The sequence below is a fragment of the Parasteatoda tepidariorum genome, chromosome 3 (genome assembly GCF_043381705.1).
Source record: "Parasteatoda tepidariorum isolate YZ-2023 chromosome 3, CAS_Ptep_4.0, whole genome shotgun sequence".
Taxonomy (NCBI): domain Eukaryota; kingdom Metazoa; phylum Arthropoda; class Arachnida; order Araneae; family Theridiidae; genus Parasteatoda; species Parasteatoda tepidariorum.
The window spans coordinates 71,565,378-71,587,775 of record NC_092206.1 but is presented as its reverse complement, the minus strand read 5'-3'; the positions used below and the strand labels follow the sequence as shown (position 1 = coordinate 71,587,775).

The 22,398-nt window shown below is 32.0% G+C and overlaps 2 protein-coding genes across 2 annotated transcripts in view; both read left to right on the top strand.

Annotated features, from left to right (window-relative positions):
- Positions 1 to 5,528, top strand: part of LOC107449160 (proto-oncogene tyrosine-protein kinase receptor Ret) — a 163,300-nt gene extending 157,772 nt beyond the window's left edge. Inside the window, exons 18-20 of the mRNA XM_043049729.2 lie at positions 534 to 574; positions 3,265 to 3,361; positions 5,405 to 5,528. Coding sequence (XP_042905663.2) covers positions 534 to 574; positions 3,265 to 3,361; positions 5,405 to 5,528 — 262 coding nt within the window. The remainder of the gene's footprint in view (positions 1 to 533; positions 575 to 3,264; positions 3,362 to 5,404) is intronic.
- Positions 5,529 to 8,985: 3,457 nt separating this feature from the next.
- On the top strand, positions 8,986 to 22,087 carry LOC107456572 (fibroblast growth factor receptor 2). Its single transcript, XM_043049730.2, has 5 exons — positions 8,986 to 9,107; positions 11,817 to 11,913; positions 13,464 to 13,563; positions 16,318 to 16,390; positions 17,587 to 22,087. Exons 1-5 carry the CDS (start codon positions 9,098 to 9,100, stop codon positions 17,709 to 17,711), a joined length of 405 nt encoding a protein of 134 aa, XP_042905664.2. The 5' UTR covers positions 8,986 to 9,097; the 3' UTR covers positions 17,712 to 22,087.
- The last annotated feature ends 311 nt before the right edge of the window (positions 22,088 to 22,398 follow it).

The window sequence follows — 22,398 nt, the reverse complement described above, 5'->3', positions numbered from 1 at the left end:
ATTACAGCACGTGTGTCTTTTTTAATAACAATATCTTTACTTGATTTCATTGTGAAGCGTCATGTTTTTAGAGAGACACGGTGTTGGGTGTACTCTATTGAATGGCAAAAACGAGGATTGCCTCAGGCACACATTCTAATTTGGCTTATTGAAAAAAAACCACCTTCTAAAACTGATCAGATATCAGCAGAAATTCTTGATGTCACCATAGATCCAGTCTTATTTCAGATCATTGTCCAAAATATGTTTCATGCTCCGTGTGCATCACCATACATGTCTGTTTGAAAATGCACTAATGATATCCTAGAGAATTAACTGCTTTTTTTCACCATTAAATAAAATTTGCATTTCAAATCATAATCGCAAATGTCATTTACACACTTAAATACAAAATTCAAATTCAAATTGAAAGCGTTGCAACGCACGCAGGGTACAGCTAGTAACGATATAAAGGAAAAAATAAATAATTAATATTTTTCTCAGAACTAACTTTCTAAAATAATTTTTTCAACAGATAATCTTTTTGGTTTCAGGTGGTCATTTGGAGTTGTTCTGTGGGAAATCATGATGAATGGTAGGTTTAAAAAATTTTATTTTTCAATAAATTTTATACAATATGTGTGTTTCTTGAAGCTTATTTAGACAAATACAGAAAAATAAATGCATGATTTGAAAAGAATGAGAACACTCTTCATCGGTTAGTTAACTAATATTTGATGAAGAAAACCTCAGACGAGAGATCTAATTAAGAAATTTTCACATTTTTTTCTGTTGCAAAACATATTTGGTTCTTTTGCAATGGTTTCAAATTTACAGACAGAAAAGTCATTTTTTATAAAAAAAAAAGGACATGGCGTTATAAATTAAATTGGTTCTTAATGTTTAACTACTGATTGGAATCATTTGTTTCAAAGATTATGTTTCTAATTTGTGCTCCTTTTTCTCATTTTATTTTTGCTCTCATTTCTTAATCACGTCTCCCCCAATTTTGTTGTTTCTTTGATTTCAATTTGCTCCTCGTCCTTTGTTTCCATCGTGTTGGTTGATTGTTCCGCCCTGCATTCTTCCATCTATTTGTTTCTCATTGTCAGTTTCAACTACCTTATGAAGGGGAGCTCATTCTCTTTTAAAAATGCATTTGAATTTTTCTGAATAGGTTGTTTATAGGTTTTGTACTTTTAGTTCAAGTTTTCATGTATTTTTAATTTGTGTGAATTAATATTTAATTTTAATTTATATCTAATCGTAAAAAATACGCTATCTAGCTTAAGAAAATAAGAGTTCGGAAATTCGCACGCTATATTTATTTGTGTGTTTCACCTTATTTAAGCCCTTATATAGTGCAAGAATTGGTTAAACCGTAAACGTGTTTCATAGCTGTTTTTATAAGTTCTTATACCAGTTTTCATCTAACAAAAAAAAAGAAGAAGCGAACTTCAGCCCTTTTTATTCATCCACAGATTGTAATTTTGGTCAGAAACAGAGAACGATAAATCTCCAATTCGGTACCTCCAGAGGTATTTACTTGATATGAGAATTTTGAGCACTTTGTGACCCAATAGATTTAACTTGTACCGTTCACCATTTACTATACGGAGATTCTTCAGGGGGAAGGGATCGAACTCACGACCTCTTAGACATTGGCCCAACGCCCTACTAACCAGGCCATCCCAGCATCTTCCCGTAGCTGTGGAAACTATTCTTATCATAACGGATTCTCCTCAGCAAATAAAGAAAGAAAGCAAAGAGTGAAGGAAGAAAGGGGGCTAATCAGTAAGTCTGCAAATCAATGAATCATCTAATCGAATAATTAGTCTGTAATTAAATAAGAATCCGTTCTTGTTGGAAACGAGAAATATATCCATTCCTGTTGGATTCGAAAATTAATAAATAAATAAAACTGGGAACTTTAAGTTTGAGGTATAACAGTTAACGGCCACAATTTGTTTTACATAAAATTAGGATGAAGTGTATTTTCTGCGCATGATAGCAGCGCATACGGTGAGTGGAGTCTTCTTTCCTTCGGCTTGCGTTGAGGTCTAATTCCATTGCTAAACGCAGAGTCTTTGATCTGTACTCTAATCTGTCCTCTGATCGACTTTTACTGATAAGGAATCAGTTCTAATGTTCATGAATTTCAGAGCTAGAAAAGCTCATCCACGGTCCAATATTTAGGAAATGTGATGCGACAACCGGGTTATTACTGACACCATCGGCTTTTCCATCTAATTTGTGTATAGTTCAGTGCAAAGACTGGACAAAGTTGTCTTTGGATCATATGGATTATTTTCAAACCATTGCCTAAGTGTATTTATCTCTAGTGTGATATACATAATCAAATCATCTCTTCAAATGATAAATGACAAGTTAGATTTTTTCAATGTTGCTCTGATATCCTTACACAGAACACTGTCTGACACAATAAAGAGTCGATATTAAAGCGTTGAAATTTTTCTCAATATTTTTCACCATCGAACTTTCTTATTAAGCGATAAAAGAAAAAAAACAATTTTCAAAACCTATACACTATACTAATTTAAGTTCAAAGTACAGTGGGGAACAAATTTTGTTGTAATTACACAATTACTTGATTTACTTGATTTGGGGGCGGGGATTTCAACGCTTAAATTAGTTTCGCTGTTATAGCAACAGATTTTTTAAATGACACTTTTGGTCTATTTTTTGTCGAAATGTACAACGGATCGCGAAAATGTTGAGACAAATTTCTAGGCGAGTTAGGAAGCATGATTAGCATTAAAACTGCTTAAGAAACCATTCCCGAAAATGTTGTCGTACGCAGCCAGGGGCACTTCTCTATTAATGAAACAGTTCCCTGTTAATTCAGAAGAAACAGTTCCGAATAGGGGAAGCACCCTAACTCCAAGAAGAAACAGTTCCTAATAGGGAAGTGCCTCTACTGACGTATGATGGCATTTCCCGGCATTGGTTTTTATTGCGGTTTTTATTGCATTTACTGCGATTTTAGAAATAAAAAAAATCTGTAGTTTGGAGAGAGATACCTATTGTAGATTTTAAATCAGCGATGTGAAAATATCCAAGATACGTTAAGAGAATCTCATACTACAAAAAACTGAAGAAAAAAAATTTCTCTAGTGCTGTTCATTTAATTCAAAGTCAAATATAAAAATTAATTAAAGACATATACACATATTTTAAAAAGGAAATATAACTTGATAAGATAAAGCCTTTTTAATCTTATGTATAATTTACAAAATATTGAAAAAGCATTTTTTCCCTTTCTAGGAGCGAGTCCTTATCCTGGAATAACACCACAAAGACTATATAATCTTTTAAAAGCTGGATACCGAATGACGAAACCAGATTACTGTCCAGACGAAGTGTAAGTATTTTTATCCCATTTCATCTGCAATATTTTAGAAAATTGTAACCTAAAGCAGGGCTTGAAAAACTGCCCGTCCGCCCGTCCTCGGCGGTTAAAAATTCCCCACGGACAACGAATTTCTCAAATCCGACGTCCACACGGACGGCCATTTTCCCATTAATGTTCGTGATACATTTTCAATTTTTGTCGTCTTACAAGAATCTAGCGCCTCACTTCTAAAATGACCCTCTAATCTAGAAATACGCAACATACTGCGTATGGTGGAATTGATGTTTTCTCTGTCTGGGAGTACTGTAGCGGTTGAAAGGGGCTTTTCAGCAATGAACTTACAAAAAAACACATTACGTACTGGTCTTAAACAAGAAGCGTTAAACGCAATTATGAACATCTACCAAAATGCAGAACCCCTTTCAGATTTCTGTGCAGAAACCTCTGTAAATCATTGGCTTGATTGTGGAACTGGCAATAGTCATATTTGATTCATTTAAAGAAACGCAACACCCTCGGATCAATTGACATTCCCGATAACTTGTCATTCAAATTATTTCATAAAACAAATACTAGGTAACTATTAGTAACCTAGTATTTCTCTTATTACTGTATAATGTAATCCTAGTATTTGTAATCCTAGTAACTTCTAATTCCTTCTGCAATTTATATAAATATTTGTAATAAATGGAAGAAAATTATGTTTTTATTTATTTAGAAGCTACGGATTAGTTTTAAATGAGGACGGGTACATTGTTGGACATGCCGTCCTCGGGGACGGGTAAAATTTCTGAGTTTTTTCGAGCCCTGACCTAAAGGCAAAAAAGCTGTTAGGCTAATTTAAATTCCATAGCATGATAGCTCCATAGTTTTGCGAAAATTGGTCCTGGCTCCTTGAAATTTTTCATTTTTATTTTTTAACTCCTTCAGTCGGAATAGTTTAATATCTTCAAGATATTTCCTTCAATCGGCATATGCCCTATAGCTTCAAGATATTTCCTTCAGTTTGAATATGCAAAACAGCTTCAACATGTCTCCTTTAGAAATCAATAGTGTCTTCATCATCAAATAAAACAAAAATCCTGCGATTCTGATACTAAAGTTAAAATGGAATAAAATCGATGCCCGGCAAAATGGATGCCAGGTCCGTCCGAAGGGGTTGTAGTGACAGAGACAGTTACTTAAATATAAAAATTAAATCTTACAAGAATTTAAAAATCTAATAACGTCAATCGTGGAAACTTTCTTTTATCGAATCAAAAATCACAATAAGCAAACTATATCCAAAAATGAATATAGGGTGTCTCAGTTAAACGTTTCAGAACTCCTAAGAGGGGCAGAGTGCATCCTGACGACTCGAAATCATATAGGAAATGCTTTCCAGAGGCTGTAGATGGCGTTGTACGAAAGTTCCGAGCTTTCCAGTGCGTTGGCCTCCTCGGTCACCAGACCTATCATGTCTTGCTTTTTATATCTGGGGTCATATGAAAACACTGGCTTATGGCACCCCTGTTGACAATGCTGAGGAGCTGGTTGTAAGAATCGCAGTTGCTGCCGGAGAAATTCGAGATATGCCTGGAGTATTGCAGAGTGTATTGTAGCCGGTGGCAGAAACTTCGAACACTTACTTCGACCCATGTACATTATAGTTATTTCAATGCATTATTAAAACGATTTTTCACAGACCGTCTCTTTTCTTTACGGTGCTTCTGTGCACGTTACCGCTTCGGGAAAGCATTTCCGACCCCGCATTGCTGTATGATTTCGAGTCGTCAGGATGCACCCTACCCCTCTTAGGAGTTCTGAAGCGCTTAACTGAGACACCCTGTATATATACATTTTTAGTATACATAATACTTCAGATATTGGAGTGTTTCTCTAACTTTTCAGAAAGGATGTATAAGAATCATCCATGATAATGCCATTTTGCTACTTTTAAAAGTATTGCTTTCTGCACAATTTTCTGTCACTTGGTAAAGATGATGTGGTGTAATAAAATTATCATCAACCCCGTTGAAATTCAATCACTGATATAGACTTTCATTATTTCAGATATCTCCTTATGAGGCAGTGTTGGAGAGCAATACCACGTGAGCGGCCGTCTTTCAAGGAATTGGTTTTAAAATTAGATTTCGTACTCCAAGACACTGTTGTAAGTAAAATGAAAAACTTGTAATTAAATTGACTTATTTAAAAGCAGTTTATTTACTCCTTAGTCAGTTATATATTTTCTATTTAAAATAAATTTTCTTCTTTTTTTACCAAAATAGCAAATTAGTTTTTTAAAAAAATCGATGATTTTCTTACATTCTTGTGTATTGAACAATGTGCCATATTTATAGCCATGGTATTTAAAATATTGATGCGGTATTGATTTAACGAATATATTTTTCAAAAAATATCATAATTAGATTATACAAGAATGAATAACATATAATAATTAATATGGTATATATTATAAAATATGATATATAATAACCGTCGCATTGTGAATCTGCTTCTTAAACGTAATTGTATCGATACAATTATGTTATTTTGAGTTGTTTGGGGGAGGGGGGGAGGGAAGCAAAATCCAAAATAAGTAGAAAATATATGAAAAATTGCGACGAATTTAGAAACAGAAAATGTAAGCAAAGTTAATTGATTGGTCACCAATTTGAGGGTTCAAATCTCATACAATCTTACTGATTTTAGACCCTCATAGCATATTTAACTATTAAAAAAATCTTTCCCTCTATCCACATCAAAACCATAGCTATCAAACTATGGAATAGTGATGAAATAGTGGGGGTAAGGTGTGAAAGAAAATAGTGGTTAAAAACGAGTGAAAATTTCGATATATGACTTGAAATACGCGATATTGCTTATCTGTTATCATTACCTGGAGGACAGTAGCATCTATATCATTTTCAACGCAAGTTGAGACATTATCCTACCTGAAAATCTAGCTTCAGTCACCGATTCCCTTTACAAATGACAATAAATGGGTTTCTAGCATTTTTGTGATAATTGTAATATTTCATACAGTTGGGGAGGGGGAGGAAATGTTAGGTTTATGACCATAACATGAAGCTTTGCCACAGCATTAAAAAGGCTCCCCCTTATTAAAATTTTGCGATATAAAAGAATGGAGCAGTATCTTAAGTTGAAAGCTATTACCAAGCATGGAGAAGTACATAAAAAAGAATGTCGAGGATTTAATTGATTTGGCATAAAAAAAGGAGAATTTCTTCTCCATTATACAGCAAAGTGGATACTCAATAATTGTGTGTGAAGGCTACGGCTATAATGGTCAACTTAACCTAGCCTCTCTCTCGTGCTACCGATTAAGCTTAGCTTAACCCCGACCCGCCTCCGATCGAAGGCATCCGGGGAATACCGGTAACTCGAAATGCGCGTACGTAGCTGCATCAGCAAGGGAAGAGACGCTTGAAATGAGTGCTTGGTAACGATGGATGGCAACACTATCCGTCGATGGTGGGCCTGTGATTTAGCGCCCTGTTAGAGCAAAGCACAGGTGCGAGACTTGGGCCTAAAAAATTTTTAGATTTGTGATTATGACATCAAATAAAAGAAGAAACCTGGAAGAGCTACGAATTAGAAAGTCAATTAAATTTGGAAGCTAAATAAAAATAGCTGACATGTGTCCAAATCATTAATTAAAAAAGGGTAAGAAAATTTTAATCAACGAATCGAAAGTTTAAAAGATACCAGACTGGGTGCCGCACGCGTGCTACCAATTAAGAAAAAAAAAAATACCGTGCTACCGATACCGTGCCCGCCCATGCCCGTGCTACCGATACCGCCCATATCGTGCTACCGATACCGCCCATACTGTGCTACCGATTAAGAAAAAAAAAATAGTGGAAGAATATTTGTAAATAAAAATGCCGGCACAAGCCAAATTTCTAACAGGATAATACCTCAATTTACGTCGTAATATTTTCATAGTGGTAATTTTCGAATAACAGGGTGCTTGTCATAAACAGCACTCCTTTTCCCTTAATATTAATCCTTAAGAAAATATAGGGGGTGTCCCCAGTAAGGCTATGTACCAAAATGATACAGTTTCAATCTATAGCACAATTGAACACTACCATCATTGAATTTGAGACCACAATATTATTGACTGAACTACTAATGATGCTCCTGTACTCCAGGTAGTGTTAAATGGTAAGCAATATCGTCTATTTTAAGTGTAATAAAATGTGGTGGGTATTTTGACTGTAATTAGAAAATGGCTTTATTAAGAACGGACACCTGTTCTCCTCCTTTTCTAATCATTCGATTTTTCGATTTCGACCTGTCCAGGAGGATCATGAGTGCCGTGCCCTTAAAAATATGTGGTTGAATATCGAATTTTTTAATATACATGTCTGATTAGCGTTGATTTTCTTTGCTTCCAATTATTGCACAAAATAAGGGGGGGGGGAACTGACGTTTCCAGTAAACCTAAATGTTATACATTTCATAAATGTATTTTTATTTTCTTAAATACTTATATTATTGATCTTGGAGACTAATTTCGCTTTAATTATGCTTTAGAAAAATTAAGATGTATGTTTTTGCTTTTGCAGCCAAAAAAAAAAAATAAATTCATTAATAAAGCATTAAGGGTCATTCGGGAAAATGAAAAAAAATATTGAAAATGTTTAAGCATGGCAACAATTTTTTATCGACCTTGAATTATTAAATTTTTAATTTTATAAAAAACAGATCTTGATTCATTTTAACACAAATTGTCAGTAATATCAAGGAGAGAAAACTGCTGAATTAAGTCAAATGGCTCAACAAAAAATCAGTTTTTTANACGAATACATCAGTATTCAAGAATGCAGTAGATCATCTATTGCCACACAATGTTAAAATATTGGTATTTTGGCTATAAATTTAACTTCGATGACGCCGAACTTACCTCCACTTGTGTGATGACGAATTTCTCCCTCCTAACTCATCTTGATACTCTGAAATCTTGTTACATTTATATGAATAACGATTCCCTTGTTAATGACACCAGTTTTTCACCATGTTTCCTTTATAATTGGCTTACTTGTTTTGTGTTTTTCTATTTTACTTACCTTCCATTTAAATTTGCTTTTCTTTTCTTCATTAGAAGCATAATGTTTCAGTTCGTTTTTGTTTTTTTCAAAACTGCTTAGCTTTCATCACTTGCGTGTTGCTGAGCATCTGCTTTGAGTGTTTGAAATATCTTGATTTTCCAGCTTAAGTTTTGATGCTAAATATAATCACAAGAACAAAAATTATTAAGGAGTTCTGCTTCTTTTTCTTTCTTCTGTACTCTAAACATAATTGATAGTTAAGTTATTTTCTACTAATGGGAATTTGATTAAAATTAAAAGATTTTGGGACAGCTTCAGACTTAAAATGCACAGAAGGAGTGATGGCATATCAAATAAACTACTAGTGATAAATTTTTTTATCATTTTCTTTCAGTTACTTTTTTTAAATAAAGTGCTCTTCATTAAAATTAATGTTTTTTTTTCTACTTTACACCATTACCCTACTTAATAATCGGCTCATCACGACCATACAAGCCAATCAAAAACAATCGTTTGATTTAAAGTCATGTACAGTGAGTAAATGTATTATATAATGCTTAATAACGATATAAAGAAAAAAATAAATAATCAATATTTTTCTCAAAACTAAATTTCCAAACTAATTTTTACAACAGATTATCTTTTTGATTTCAGGTGGTCATTTGGAGTTGTTCTGTGGGAAATCATGATGAATGGTAGGTTGAAAAATTTTTATTTCTCAATAAATTTTATAATATATGAGTGTTCCTTGAAAATTATTTAGACAAATACATAAAAATACGAATACAAATGCACGATTTGAGGAAAATGAGAAAACTCTTCATCGGCCAGAAAATCTCAGACGAGAGATCAAATTAAGAAATTTTCACATTTTCTTCTGTTGCAAAGCATATTTGGTTCTTTTGTAATGGTTTCAAATTTACAGACAGAAAAGTCATTTTTTATAAAAAAGGACATTGCGTTATAAATTAAATTGGTTCTTAATATTAACTACTGATTGGAATCATTTGTTTAAAATATTATGTTTCTAATTTGTGCTTCTTTTTCTCAATTTATTTTTGCTCTCATTTCTTAATCACGTCTCCCCCAATTTTGATGTTTCTTTGATTTCAATTTGCTCCTCGTCCTTTGTTTTCATCGTGTTGGTTAATTGTTCCGCCCTGCATTCTTCCATCTATTTGTTTCTCATTGCCAGTTTCAACTACCTGATGAAGGGGAGCTCATTCTCTTTTAAAAATTCAGTTGAATTTTTCTGAATAGGTTGTTTCAAGTTTTTTTTTTAATATTCATGCATTTTTAGTGAGTGTGAATTCATATTTAATTTTAATTCATATCTAATCGCAAAAAATACAACATCCAAGCTTAAAAAAATAAGAGTTCTGAAAATTTTTCACTATATTTTATTTGTGTGTTTCACCTCATTAAAACCCTTATATATTGCAAGAATTGGTTAAACCGTAAAACAGTTTTATAGCTGTTTTTATAGGTTCCTAAATCAGTTTTTATCTAACAAAAAAAGAAGAAGCGAAGCCCTTTTTATTCATCCACAGATTGTAATTTTGACCTGAACCAGAGAACGATAAATCTCCAATTCGGTACCTCCAGAGGTATTTACTTGTGGTGGAAATTTTGAGGACTTCGTGACCCGATAGATTTAACGTGTACTATTCACCATTTACTATACGGGGAAGGGATCGAACTCACGACCTCTTAGACATTGGCCCAAAGCCCTACTAACCAGGCCATCCCAGCTTCTTCTCGTAACTGTAGAAACTATTGTTATCATAGAGGATTTTTTTCAGCAAATAAATAAAGAAAGAAAAGATAGAGAGGAAAGAAAGAGGGCTAATCAGTAAGTCGGCAAATCAATGAATCATCTAATCGAATAATTAGTCTGTAATTAAATTGGAATCCGTTCATGTTGGAAATGGTTGGAACGGTTCATGTTCATACATTTAAAAAAAATTGTGAACTTTAAGTTTGAGGTACAACAGTCAACGACCAAAATTAGTTATACACAAAATTAGGATGAAGTATATTTTCTACGAATGATAGCAGCGCATACGGTGAGTAAAGTCTTCTTTCCTTCGGCTTGGGTTGAGGTCTAATTCCATTGCTAAAGGCTGAGTCTTTGATCTGTACTCTGATCTATTCTCTGGTTGACTTTTACTGATACGGAATCAGTTTTAATGTTCACGCGTTTCAGAGTTAGAAAAGCCCATCCACTGTCCGATTTTTAAGAAATGTGCTGCGACAACAGGGTCATTACTGACACCATCGGCTTGTCCATCTAATTTGTGTATAGTTCAGTGCAAAGACTGGACAATATTGTCTTTGGATCATATGGATTATTTTCAAACCATTGCCTAGGTGTATTTATCTCTAGCGTGATATAAATAATCAAATGATTTCTTCAAATGATAAATGACATGTTAGATTTTTTCAATGTTGCTCTAATATCCTTACACAGAACACTGTCTGACACAATAAAGTGTCGATAGTAAAGAGTTGAAATTTTTCTCAATATTTTTCACCACCGAACTTTCTTATTAAGCGATAAAAGAAAAAAAAGCAATTTTCAAAACCTATACACCATATAATTTAAGTTCAAAATACACTGGGGAACAAATTTTGTTGCAATTATACAATTACTTGATTTACTTGATTCGGGGGCAGGGATTTTAACAGATTTTTTAAATGACACTTTTGGTCTATTTTTTGTCGAAATGTGCAAGGGATCGCGTAAATGTAGAGCCAAATTTCTAGGCGAGTTAGGAAGCATGATTAGCATTAAAACTGCTTAAGAAACCATTCTCAAAAATGTTGTCGTGCGCAGCTAGGGGCACTTCCCTATTAATGAAGCAGTTCCCTATTAATTCAGAAGAAACAGTTCCGAATACGGGAAGCACCCTAACCCCAAGAAGAAACAGTTCCTAATAGGCAAGTGCCTCTACCGGCGTATGAGGGCATTTCCCGGCATTGGTTTTTATGCAATTATAATCCTGATAACGTGTGATAAGTCTCCTGAAAGTTTATCGCAACATTTACACGGCCCCCTGTTATGCATAACGTTTTTAAGCTTGTTCATCTCAACAAATAATAGACTAAAAATGTGATTTTAAAAATAAAAAAAAAATCTGTAGTTTGGAGAGAGATACCTATTGTAGATTTTAAATCAGCGATGTGAAAATATCCAAGATGCGTTAAGAGAATCTCATACAACAAAAAACTGGAGAAAAAAAATTCTCTAGTGCTGTTCATTTAATTCAAAAACAAAAGTAAAAATTAATTAAAGACTTAAACATATTTTAAAAAGGAAATATAACTTAATAAGATAAGATAAAGTCTTTTTAATCTGATGTATAATTTACAAAATATTGAAAAAGCATTTTTTTCCTTTCTAGGAGCGAGTCCTTATCCTGGAATAACACCACAAAGACTATATAATCTTTTAAAAGCTGGATACCGAATGACGAAACCAGATTACTGTCCAGACGAAGTGTAAGGATTTTTATCCCATTTCATCTGCAATATTTTTGAAAATTGTAACCTGAAGCAGGGCTCGAAAAACCACCCGTCCTCGGCGGTCAAAAATTCCCCGCGGACAACGAATTTCTCGAATCCGACGAGCGCGCGGACGGCCATTTTCCCGTTAATGTTCGTGATGCATTATCAATTTTTGTTGTCTTACAAGAGTCTAGCGCCTCACTTCTAAAATGATCCTCTAATCTAGAAATACAGCAACATACTGCGTATGGTGGAATTGATGTTTTCTCTGTCTGAGAGTACTGTAGCTGTTGAAAGGGGCTTTTCAGCAATGAACTTACAAAAAAACAACATTACGTACTGGTCTTAAACAAAAAGCGTTAAACGCAATTATGAACATCTACCTAAATGCAAAACCGCTTTCAGATTTCTGTGCAGAAACCTCTGTAAATCATTGGCTTGATTGTGGAACTGCCAAACGTCATATTTGATTCATTTAAAAAAGCGCAGTACCCTCGGATAAATTGACTTTCCAGATAACTTGACTTTTGTCATTTCAATTATTTCATAAAATAAATACTAGGTTACTATTAGTAACCTAGTATTTCTCTTATTACTGTATAATGTAATCCTTGTATTTGTAATCCTAGTAACTACTAATTCATTGTGCAATTTATATAATTATTTGTAATAAATAGGAGAAAATTATGTTTTTATTTATTTAGAAGCTACGGGTTAGTTTCAAATGAGGACGGGTACATTGTTGGACATGCCGTCCTCGGGGACGGGCAAAATTTTTGAGTTTTTTTGAGCCCTGACCTAAAGGCAAAAAGCTGTTATGCTAATTTAAATTCCATAGAACGATAGATCCATAGTATTGCGAAAATTGGTCCTGGCTCCTTGAAATTTTCATTTTTTTAAACTCTTTTAGTTGGAATAGTTTAACACCTTCAAGATATTTCCTTCAATCGGCATATGCCTTATAGCTTCAAGATATTTCCTTCAATCGGCATATGCCTTATAGCTTCAAGATATATTTCCTTCAGTTTGAATATGCACAACAGCTTCAATACGTCTCCTTTAGAAATCAGTAGTGTCTTTATCATCAACTGAAACAAAAATCCTGCGGCTCTGATACTAAAGTTAAAATGGATTAAAGTCGATGCCCAAAAAATGGACACCAGGTCCGTCCGAAGGGATTGTAGACGCAGAGACAGTTACTTAAATCTAAAAATTAAATCTTCCAAAAATTGAAAAACCTAATAACGCCAATCGTGGAAACTTTCTTTCTCGAATTAAAGATCACAATAAGCAAACTATGTCCGAAAATATATACATATATATATATAGATTTTTAGTGTACGTAATACTTTAGATATTGGAGTGTTTCTCTAACTTTTCAGAAAGGGTGTATAAGAATCATCCATGATAATGCCTTTTTGCTACTTTTAAAAGTATTGCTTTCTGCACATTTTTCTGTCACTTGGTAAAGATGATGTGGTGTAATAAAATTATCATCAACCCCGTTGAAATTCAATCACTGATATAGACTTTCATTATTTCAGATATCTCCTTATGAGGCAGTGTTGGAGAGCAATACCACGTGAGCGGCCGTCTTTCAAGGAATTGGTTTTAAAATTAGATTTCGTACTCCAAGACACTGTTGTAAGTAAAATGAAAAACTTGTAATTAAATTGACTTATTTAAAAGCAGTTTATTTACTCCTTAGTCAGTTATATATTTTCTATTTAAAATAAATTTTCTTCTTTTTTTACCAAAATAGCAAATTAGTTTTTTAAAAAAATCGATGATTTTCTTACATTCTTGTGTATTGAACAATGTGCCATATTTATAGCCATGGTATTTAAAATATTGATGCGGTATTGATTTAACGAATATATTTTTCAAAAAATATCATAATTAGATTATACAAGAATGAATAACATATAATAATTAATATGGTATATATTATAAAATATGATATATAATAACCGTCGCATTGTGAATCTGCTTCTTAAACGTAATTGTATCGATACAATTATGTTATTTTGAGTTGTTTGGGGGAGGGGGGGAGGGAAGCAAAATCCAAAATAAGTAGAAAATATATGAAAAATTGCGACGAATTTAGAAACAGAAAATGTAAGCAAAGTTAATTGATTGGTCACCAATTTGAGGGTTCAAATCTCATACAATCTTACTGATTTTAGACCCTCATAGCATATTTAACTATTAAAAAAATCTTTCCCTCTATCCACATCAAAACCATAGCTATCAAACTATGGAATAGTGATGAAATAGTGGGGGTAAGGTGTGAAAGAAAATAGTGGTTAAAAACGAGTGAAAATTTCGATATATGACTTGAAATACGCGATATTGCTTATCTGTTATCATTACCTGGAGGACAGTAGCATCTATATCATTTTCAACGCAAGTTGAGACATTATCCTACCTGAAAATCTAGCTTCAGTCACCGATTCCCTTTACAAATGACAATAAATGGGTTTCTAGCATTTTTGTGATAATTGTAATATTTCATACAGTTGGGGAGGGGGAGGAAATGTTAGGTTTATGACCATAACATGAAGCTTTGCCACAGCATTAAAAAGGCTCCCCCTTATTAAAATTTTGCGATATAAAAGAATGGAGCAGTATCTTAAGTTGAAAGCTATTACCAAGCATGGAGAAGTACATAAAAAAGAATGTCGAGGATTTAATTGATTTGGCATAAAAAAAGGAGAATTTCTTCTCCATTATACAGCAAAGTGGATACTCAATAATTGTGTGTGAAGGCTACGGCTATAATGGTCAACTTAACCTAGCCTCTCTCTCGTGCTACCGATTAAGCTTAGCTTAACCCCGACCCGCCTCCGATCGAAGGCATCCGGGGAATACCGGTAACTCGAAATGCGCGTACGTAGCTGCATCAGCAAGGGAAGAGACGCTTGAAATGAGTGCTTGGTAACGATGGATGGCAACACTATCCGTCGATGGTGGGCCTGTGATTTAGCGCCCTGTTAGAGCAAAGCACAGGTGCGAGACTTGGGCCTAAAAAATTTTTAGATTTGTGATTATGACATCAAATAAAAGAAGAAACCTGGAAGAGCTACGAATTAGAAAGTCAATTAAATTTGGAAGCTAAATAAAAATAGCTGACATGTGTCCAAATCATTAATTAAAAAAGGGTAAGAAAATTTTAATCAACGAATCGAAAGTTTAAAAGATACCAGACTGGGTGCCGCACGCGTGCTACCAATTAAGAAAAAAAAAAATACCGTGCTACCGATACCGTGCCCGCCCATGCCCGTGCTACCGATACCGCCCATATCGTGCTACCGATACCGCCCATACTGTGCTACCGATTAAGAAAAAAAAAATAGTGGAAGAATATTTGTAAATAAAAATGCCGGCACAAGCCAAATTTCTAACAGGATAATACCTCAATTTACGTCGTAATATTTTCATAGTGGTAATTTTCGAATAACAGGGTGCTTGTCATAAACAGCACTCCTTTTCCCTTAATATTAATCCTTAAGAAAATATAGGGGGTGTCCCCAGTAAGGCTATGTACCAAAATGATACAGTTTCAATCTATAGCACAATTGAACACTACCATCATTGAATTTGAGACCACAATATTATTGACTGAACTACTAATGATGCTCCTGTACTCCAGGTAGTGTTAAATGGTAAGCAATATCGTCTATTTTAAGTGTAATAAAATGTGGTGGGTATTTTGACTGTAATTAGAAAATGGCTTTATTAAGAACGGACACCTGTTCTCCTCCTTTTCTAATCATTCGATTTTTCGATTTCGACCTGTCCAGGAGGATCATGAGTGCCGTGCCCTTAAAAATATGTGGTTGAATATCGAATTTTTTAATATACATGTCTGATTAGCGTTGATTTTCTTTGCTTCCAATTATTGCACAAAATAAGGGGGGGGGGAACTGACGTTTCCAGTAAACCTAAATGTTATACATTTCATAAATGTATTTTTATTTTCTTAAATACTTATATTATTGATCTTGGAGACTAATTTCGCTTTAATTATGCTTTAGAAAAATTAAGATGTATGTTTTTGCTTTTGCAGCCAAAAAAAAAAAATAAATTCATTAATAAAGCATTAAGGGTCATTCGGGAAAATGAAAAAAAATATTGAAAATGTTTAAGCATGGCAACAATTTTTTATCGACCTTGAATTATTAAATTTTTAATTTTATAAAAAACAGATCTTGATTCATTTTAACACAAATTGTCAGTAATATCAAGGAGAGAAAACTGCTGAATTAAGTCAAATGGCTCAACAAAAAATCAGTTTTTTAATAATTTTAAAATTGAAAAAATATGAAGTATAAAATTCATATACGTAACCGTAATATTTTTGATTTTGCTATTTATTAAATTTTTCTTATCTTTTAGGAATATATGGACTTCGTACCCAAATCCAAAGCGAAGCTGTTAACTCCGGAGGAAATTATTATACCCTCAAATGGTAAGCTCTCCATTTATGATTTAGAAATACATATCCAATTTTTGATTTAGAAACTTTTATTCTCGCAGAACAATTTATATATGCTTTTATAAATGTTACTACGGTAAAATTTTTTGTAATAATAGTAAATGATGTCTCCTTTGTAACATTTCATTCATAGCTGCAAATAATATTTTTCTAAGACATAGCTAATACGAAGCAAAAAGTAAGAATAAAAGTATTGTACAATGCGACAAGAAATAAAATAAAATAGGCCACTTGTTATGAGGAGAATAAAAATTATTGAAAAACATGTTAACTGGTCGAAAAGACTAAAAGAAATAATCAGTATAAAGCGTTAGATTCTAGAACTGGACATAGAGATCGTTAGTTGAAAATACAATGGTTTTGACGCAGTTTCGGCAGAAATATCCAGGTGAAAACATAACATTTTTAAGTAACAAAATTACTAACCCACTATTAGACGGCCGCTACACAAACACACACACACACACACACACACACACACACACACACACACNATTTTCAACCTTAAAACTATGTATTTTAGAAAAATCTTCATTTAACTTTTTGTATTATCTTTTATACTAGCAGTTCAAAAATTAAATACTACTATATAATTACTCAGACTCAAACTTCAGATTTTCAACCTTAAAACTATGTGTTTTTGAAACATCTTCATTTAACTTTTTGTATTATCTTTTATTGCATGAAATAAAATTAAGAAAATATATAGCTATTTGCTGAACTGATTAATGTTTTATTTTGTCCTAACTGTGTTATGTCCAACATCAAGTTAATTTTTGTTAATAACCACCATCAAGTTAATAACCACCCACTTCAAGGTTGACCCCATTTGTTAATGGCCCAGTAGAAGTTAATATGCATTTTTATTAAATTTTGTTACTATGAAGTGAACGGCAAAAAAATGTTTTAAATTTAGTGTACGAGCTAATTTTATAATGGTACAAGCTGAATACAAATTTTAAAATTTTACGAATTTTGATTTTTCTAAGACAGTATATTATATATATATATATATATATATATTTCTTGAGATTTAAATGCATAATTATTAATTCGCAATTACAATCTTTTTCTTTTTTTAAAAAAAAAAATCTACTTCTTCTATTGCGTGTTTTTTTTTAGTAAATAAATAATCCTACATCTTAACATTTTTGTAAATTTTTTTACAGTACCATCGACTTCAGTGAAATATACGACAGTTTTGTTGGAAGATGACGAAGATGATATTTCTGGAGGAGAGTGTAATGAAACTATTGGTCTAGTCAGCCTATTTGAGCAAGCAGTACGAGACTAATCTAGTTAAATACCTCAAAATTAGTCTATTTAATCATAAAAACAAGAAATGGGACATAATTAACTGCATCATACAACCATTGCCTGAACACCATGTAACTTTTCTCATCAAGTTCAATGGCTTTAAGCGTCACAATTACACCATATGACCGTGCTTGAGCAAGCATGCAACTTTCCTAATCAAGTGCAATGACCATATGGTGCATTCTCAACTTCATCATAATACCAATGTAGGGCAACCATGCAACTTTTCTAATCAAATGCATTATCCATATAGTGTGTTCTCAACTATACTATATGACCAGTCATGGGCAACCAAGTTACTTTTTTATTCAATTGCAATGCTCATATAATATATTCCTTACATCAGATTATCACAACAGGGTAACCATGAAACTTGTAGAGTAAAATGCAATGGCTTACATAGCGTATTCTCAACTTCTCCATATGACTATTCATAGGCAATATATATTCATGGGCAACTATGTAATTTTTCTAATCAAACACAATAGCCATATAGTATATAATCAATTATATATGCCCATTCATGGGTAACCATGTAACTTTTCTAATCTATTGTATTGATTATATGACTCTCACTCTTGGGCTATGTATACGGGCTATGTATTCTCAACTGCATCATATTATCACTCTTGAGTTACCATGTAACTTCTCTAATCAAATGCAATGACTTATATAGCGACTCTAAACTACATCATATGATCATTCATGGAAAACGATGTCTATTCATGGCCAACTATGTAGCTTTCTTAATCAAATACAATAGCCATATGGCGAATTATCAACTATATATGTCCATTCATGGGTAACCATGTAACCAAGTTACTTTTCTAATCTATTGCAATGTTCATATGACGTATTCTCAAGTTCATCATATTATCACTCTTGGGTAACCATGTAACTTTTTTTAATCAAATACAATAGCCATAAAACGTATTCTTAACTATACAATATGTCCGTTCATGGGTAAACATGATTCTTTTCTAATCAATTGCACTGTTCATATGGTGTATTCTCAACTACGCCATATGATCATTCGTGGAAAACCATGTAACTTTTCAAATCGAAAATAATGGCTCTATGACGTATTTTCTCTTATATCATACCATGTTCTTAGTCCACCATGCAATTTTTCAAGTCTAGTCAAATAACTATCTATTTAATTAAGTGGAATCAAAAGCTGCTTTTGTCATAAGAACTGATCAAATGACACGTAATAAAATGAGAGAAATTAAGTAATTTTTATATGTATTTGCGTGTTCTTTATTGATTATTGTTGTGGCCGTTGTGTGTGATAATTGTAAATACAATAATTATAGTCTGTCACCAGGAGACAAATATCAAACCTTCTGTGATCTTGTATATAAGATTTGAATTTTAACAGAATGTAGGTTGCTGTTATAGATTTGAAAATCGTAAGTTCAGAAATTATCAATGCCATTCACATAAATGTTTCGGTTTCGTTTTCACAATTATTTTTCCATATCTGCTGTAAATGCTTAGAAATTTTAAAGAGAGATGGCAGCACTAGAATTTCTCTACGATAAAAATGATAGAGGTTTTTTAAAAACATGGAACAGAGGTAAATATTTTTACTAGAGCTGGATCTGGGATTTATTTTTGAAAGGATTAAAAGTGGTAAATATTTTTGGAAGGGTTTTATAAACGTGGGGAATGTATTTTTGAGACTGAAAGGACACTAAATTTTATTTCGAATAAGTATTATATATATATCCTCTTTCAGAATTGTCCTTTGTTTATTTTTTGCTCAAAAACTGATGTATTGCTAAAAATTGTAAGTGCAGTTACATTGAATTATATACTGTCAAATGCTTCGATTTAAATAAGTCTTCTAAATCTACTACGAATCAGTGCAGTTCTGCGAAAAAAGATAGCATCACCAGAATATTTGTAAAGCAGTGTAGATGTAAAGGCTAATTAATTGAAATTAGTAAATTTAAAATTTTTGTCCTTCGTTTTTCATTTGGAATTTTTGCAATGCATTACATATCAGTAATAAAGAATATACAATTTGTGAATGTATTAACTAGTCAACAAAATCTAGTCAAAACTTAACATATTTTGTTTTATTGCAGAGGGAAAAGTTGCTAATAAATTTAGCTTAGCATGTACTGCATTGATCATCATTCTAAATTTCTTGTGTTTCAATATTTTTCCTTATGGTCGGAAAAAAATTATTCCTTTTTACTTGATATTTTTATTTATCAATAATTCATAATTTATTGAAGGAAAAAAAGGTCATTATACATTACTTTTTATCAGTTTGTGGTTCTTATAAACAATGATAATTTTTACAGGTTATAATTTAATGCTGCTTTCTTTAAAACTCACTATTACAAAAATAATTAATAGCCTTAACACTATTGTTTGAATTTTAAAAAAAAAAATTATAGAAAACTCTCTATGCAAGTTATGACTTTTTTAAATTTAACAAATAGATGGCAGCACCAAAATTTGTACAAGGCATTTGTAAATGTCAGAAATATTGATAATTAATTATGAATTATTTTATTTATTCTGAAGATTATATAATTATGAATTATTTTATTTAAGATGATGATTATTTAAGAATCATCAGAATTTATAATCAAATAAAGAGAAAATTAATAATTTAATGGTTAAAGTATAATGCTTTATCTCCAATAATGGTAATCATTTAAAAAATTTATATAAAAATAATCGTTTTGATTTAAAATTTTAATAACAGTCTTTCTATATTTAATATGAATTTTTAAAATTTAGCTCAGAGACAATAATACCAAAACTTGCTTAAAACAGTTATAATTGTTAAAGATTATTCTGTAATTACTTTTACATGGTTTCAAACAAGGAAGTATGTTTGTGACAGAAAAAAAGTAGCATGTATTTTTTTTATAAATAGCATTTGAAAGAGTTGCTACTCATTTCAAAAAGAGTAGTTACTCATTTCGAGAAATTTTTTTTTAAGCTAAGAACAATAAGCATAATTTTTTTTTTTTTTCATTCATCTTCACAGTGTGTTTTTCACAGCTAGTTTCAGGAATTTTCTTTGACGCTATTAAAAATACAAATCTTGTAGTAATTTGAACTTGTAAAAAAAAGATATTAAAAGTGTGTCATACCCACCCTATTTTGTTGAAACTCTGAGCAACACTGATTTACTTCGCTCTATTTTATTTATTTATTTCCCTTATTTTATTTTTGACTGAAAAATAAATCATTGCAAGCGAATTTTATTTGGCAAATAAAACATTTCAGAACAAAACAAGAAAAGTTTCGGTTTATAAACTGAAAGTTTTTCAGCTCTCTTAATGAAAATTAAAATTTTTCGATTATTTTTTTTTTCATTCCACGAAGCATTTATTCATTTATTTATTCATTTTATTTTAAGATAGGTGGAGCAAAGTTTACATTATTCTTTAAAAAAAAATTTTTTTTTAAATTTATTAGCATAAGTTTTATTTAAAAATAATATCATTCGAGGCTCAAAAATATTTTGTTTTACTTTACACCTAATAAGTTTGAATTTAAAATGACACCGTTTGTTATATAGCCCTAATTCAGAGTTCAAGCTGAATTCGATTATTATGCATAATCGAATTGCATGTTTATTTTTTGACTAATTTTCCTCTAAATTACTCTTTAATCAGATAAATGAAAACATAACTTTCCTTTTACATATTTTTATTTATTTATTTATTTTGAAATTTAAAATTACAATGATGAGTCCTGTCGAATGTCAAAGTATTATGTACATTTTCCAGTGAATAGCTTTTTGTTTACACCCAAGAAATACCAGGACACCCCTTTCATACCAAGTGAACGTGCCCACATTATGATAATTCTACCAGAATCTTCCTCAATACGTAGACCATCTCGCAATTCATTGGATAATGAGTGCAATACAGTTTAGTTATAAACACTTTTATTGATCGAAATTGGCATATGACTTGCAATAAAAATTATTGCAAGTCATTTGAATAATTGAAATTTTGCTAAAGATTATATAGTATCGAGAAACTGATCTGTGGTTAAAATTGTGTAAATAAAATCAATTTATTTACTTTGCTTATAATTTATATTAAACTCAAATTGGCTTCATTTAATAAAACACAATGGCTTCTATTATTAAAGCTCAGAATATAGAGTATTGTCAGTGAGACAGTCTACAGCAATAAGCAATTTCATATTAATGTCAATGAAAAGTGACATATCTTGCTTAAAGGTTTTATTGAAGTGTATGAAAAAATAGTGGATGAAATTTGTATTTGTCTTAAACTGTGTAATGTGTACCTGTGAATTTATTGTTAACTTGATTTTATTTGTTCAATGGAATAAAATCTTTTTTTATTTGGATGTGATTGTTTTTATAAAAGTTTAGAGACTGTTTATAAATGATATCAAACTTTTACTTAATATTTTATTTCATAAACGTTGAACACAGTCTACTCAATTGTGAGTTCACGACTATCAATGTTCAACTCGGCAGCTTTGTGATTTTGAGCTCAATCTAGAAGACGAGGAAACTCATGGATCAACTAAGAGCATAATTTGCTTTAGTGGGGGACTTTTTGATGTAACTAAGTCTCCTTTGCATTACATGGAGAGGAAAACCTCGAAAACCAACCACGGTTAACCTGACGGTAAAGGGANGGCTTGCACCGACT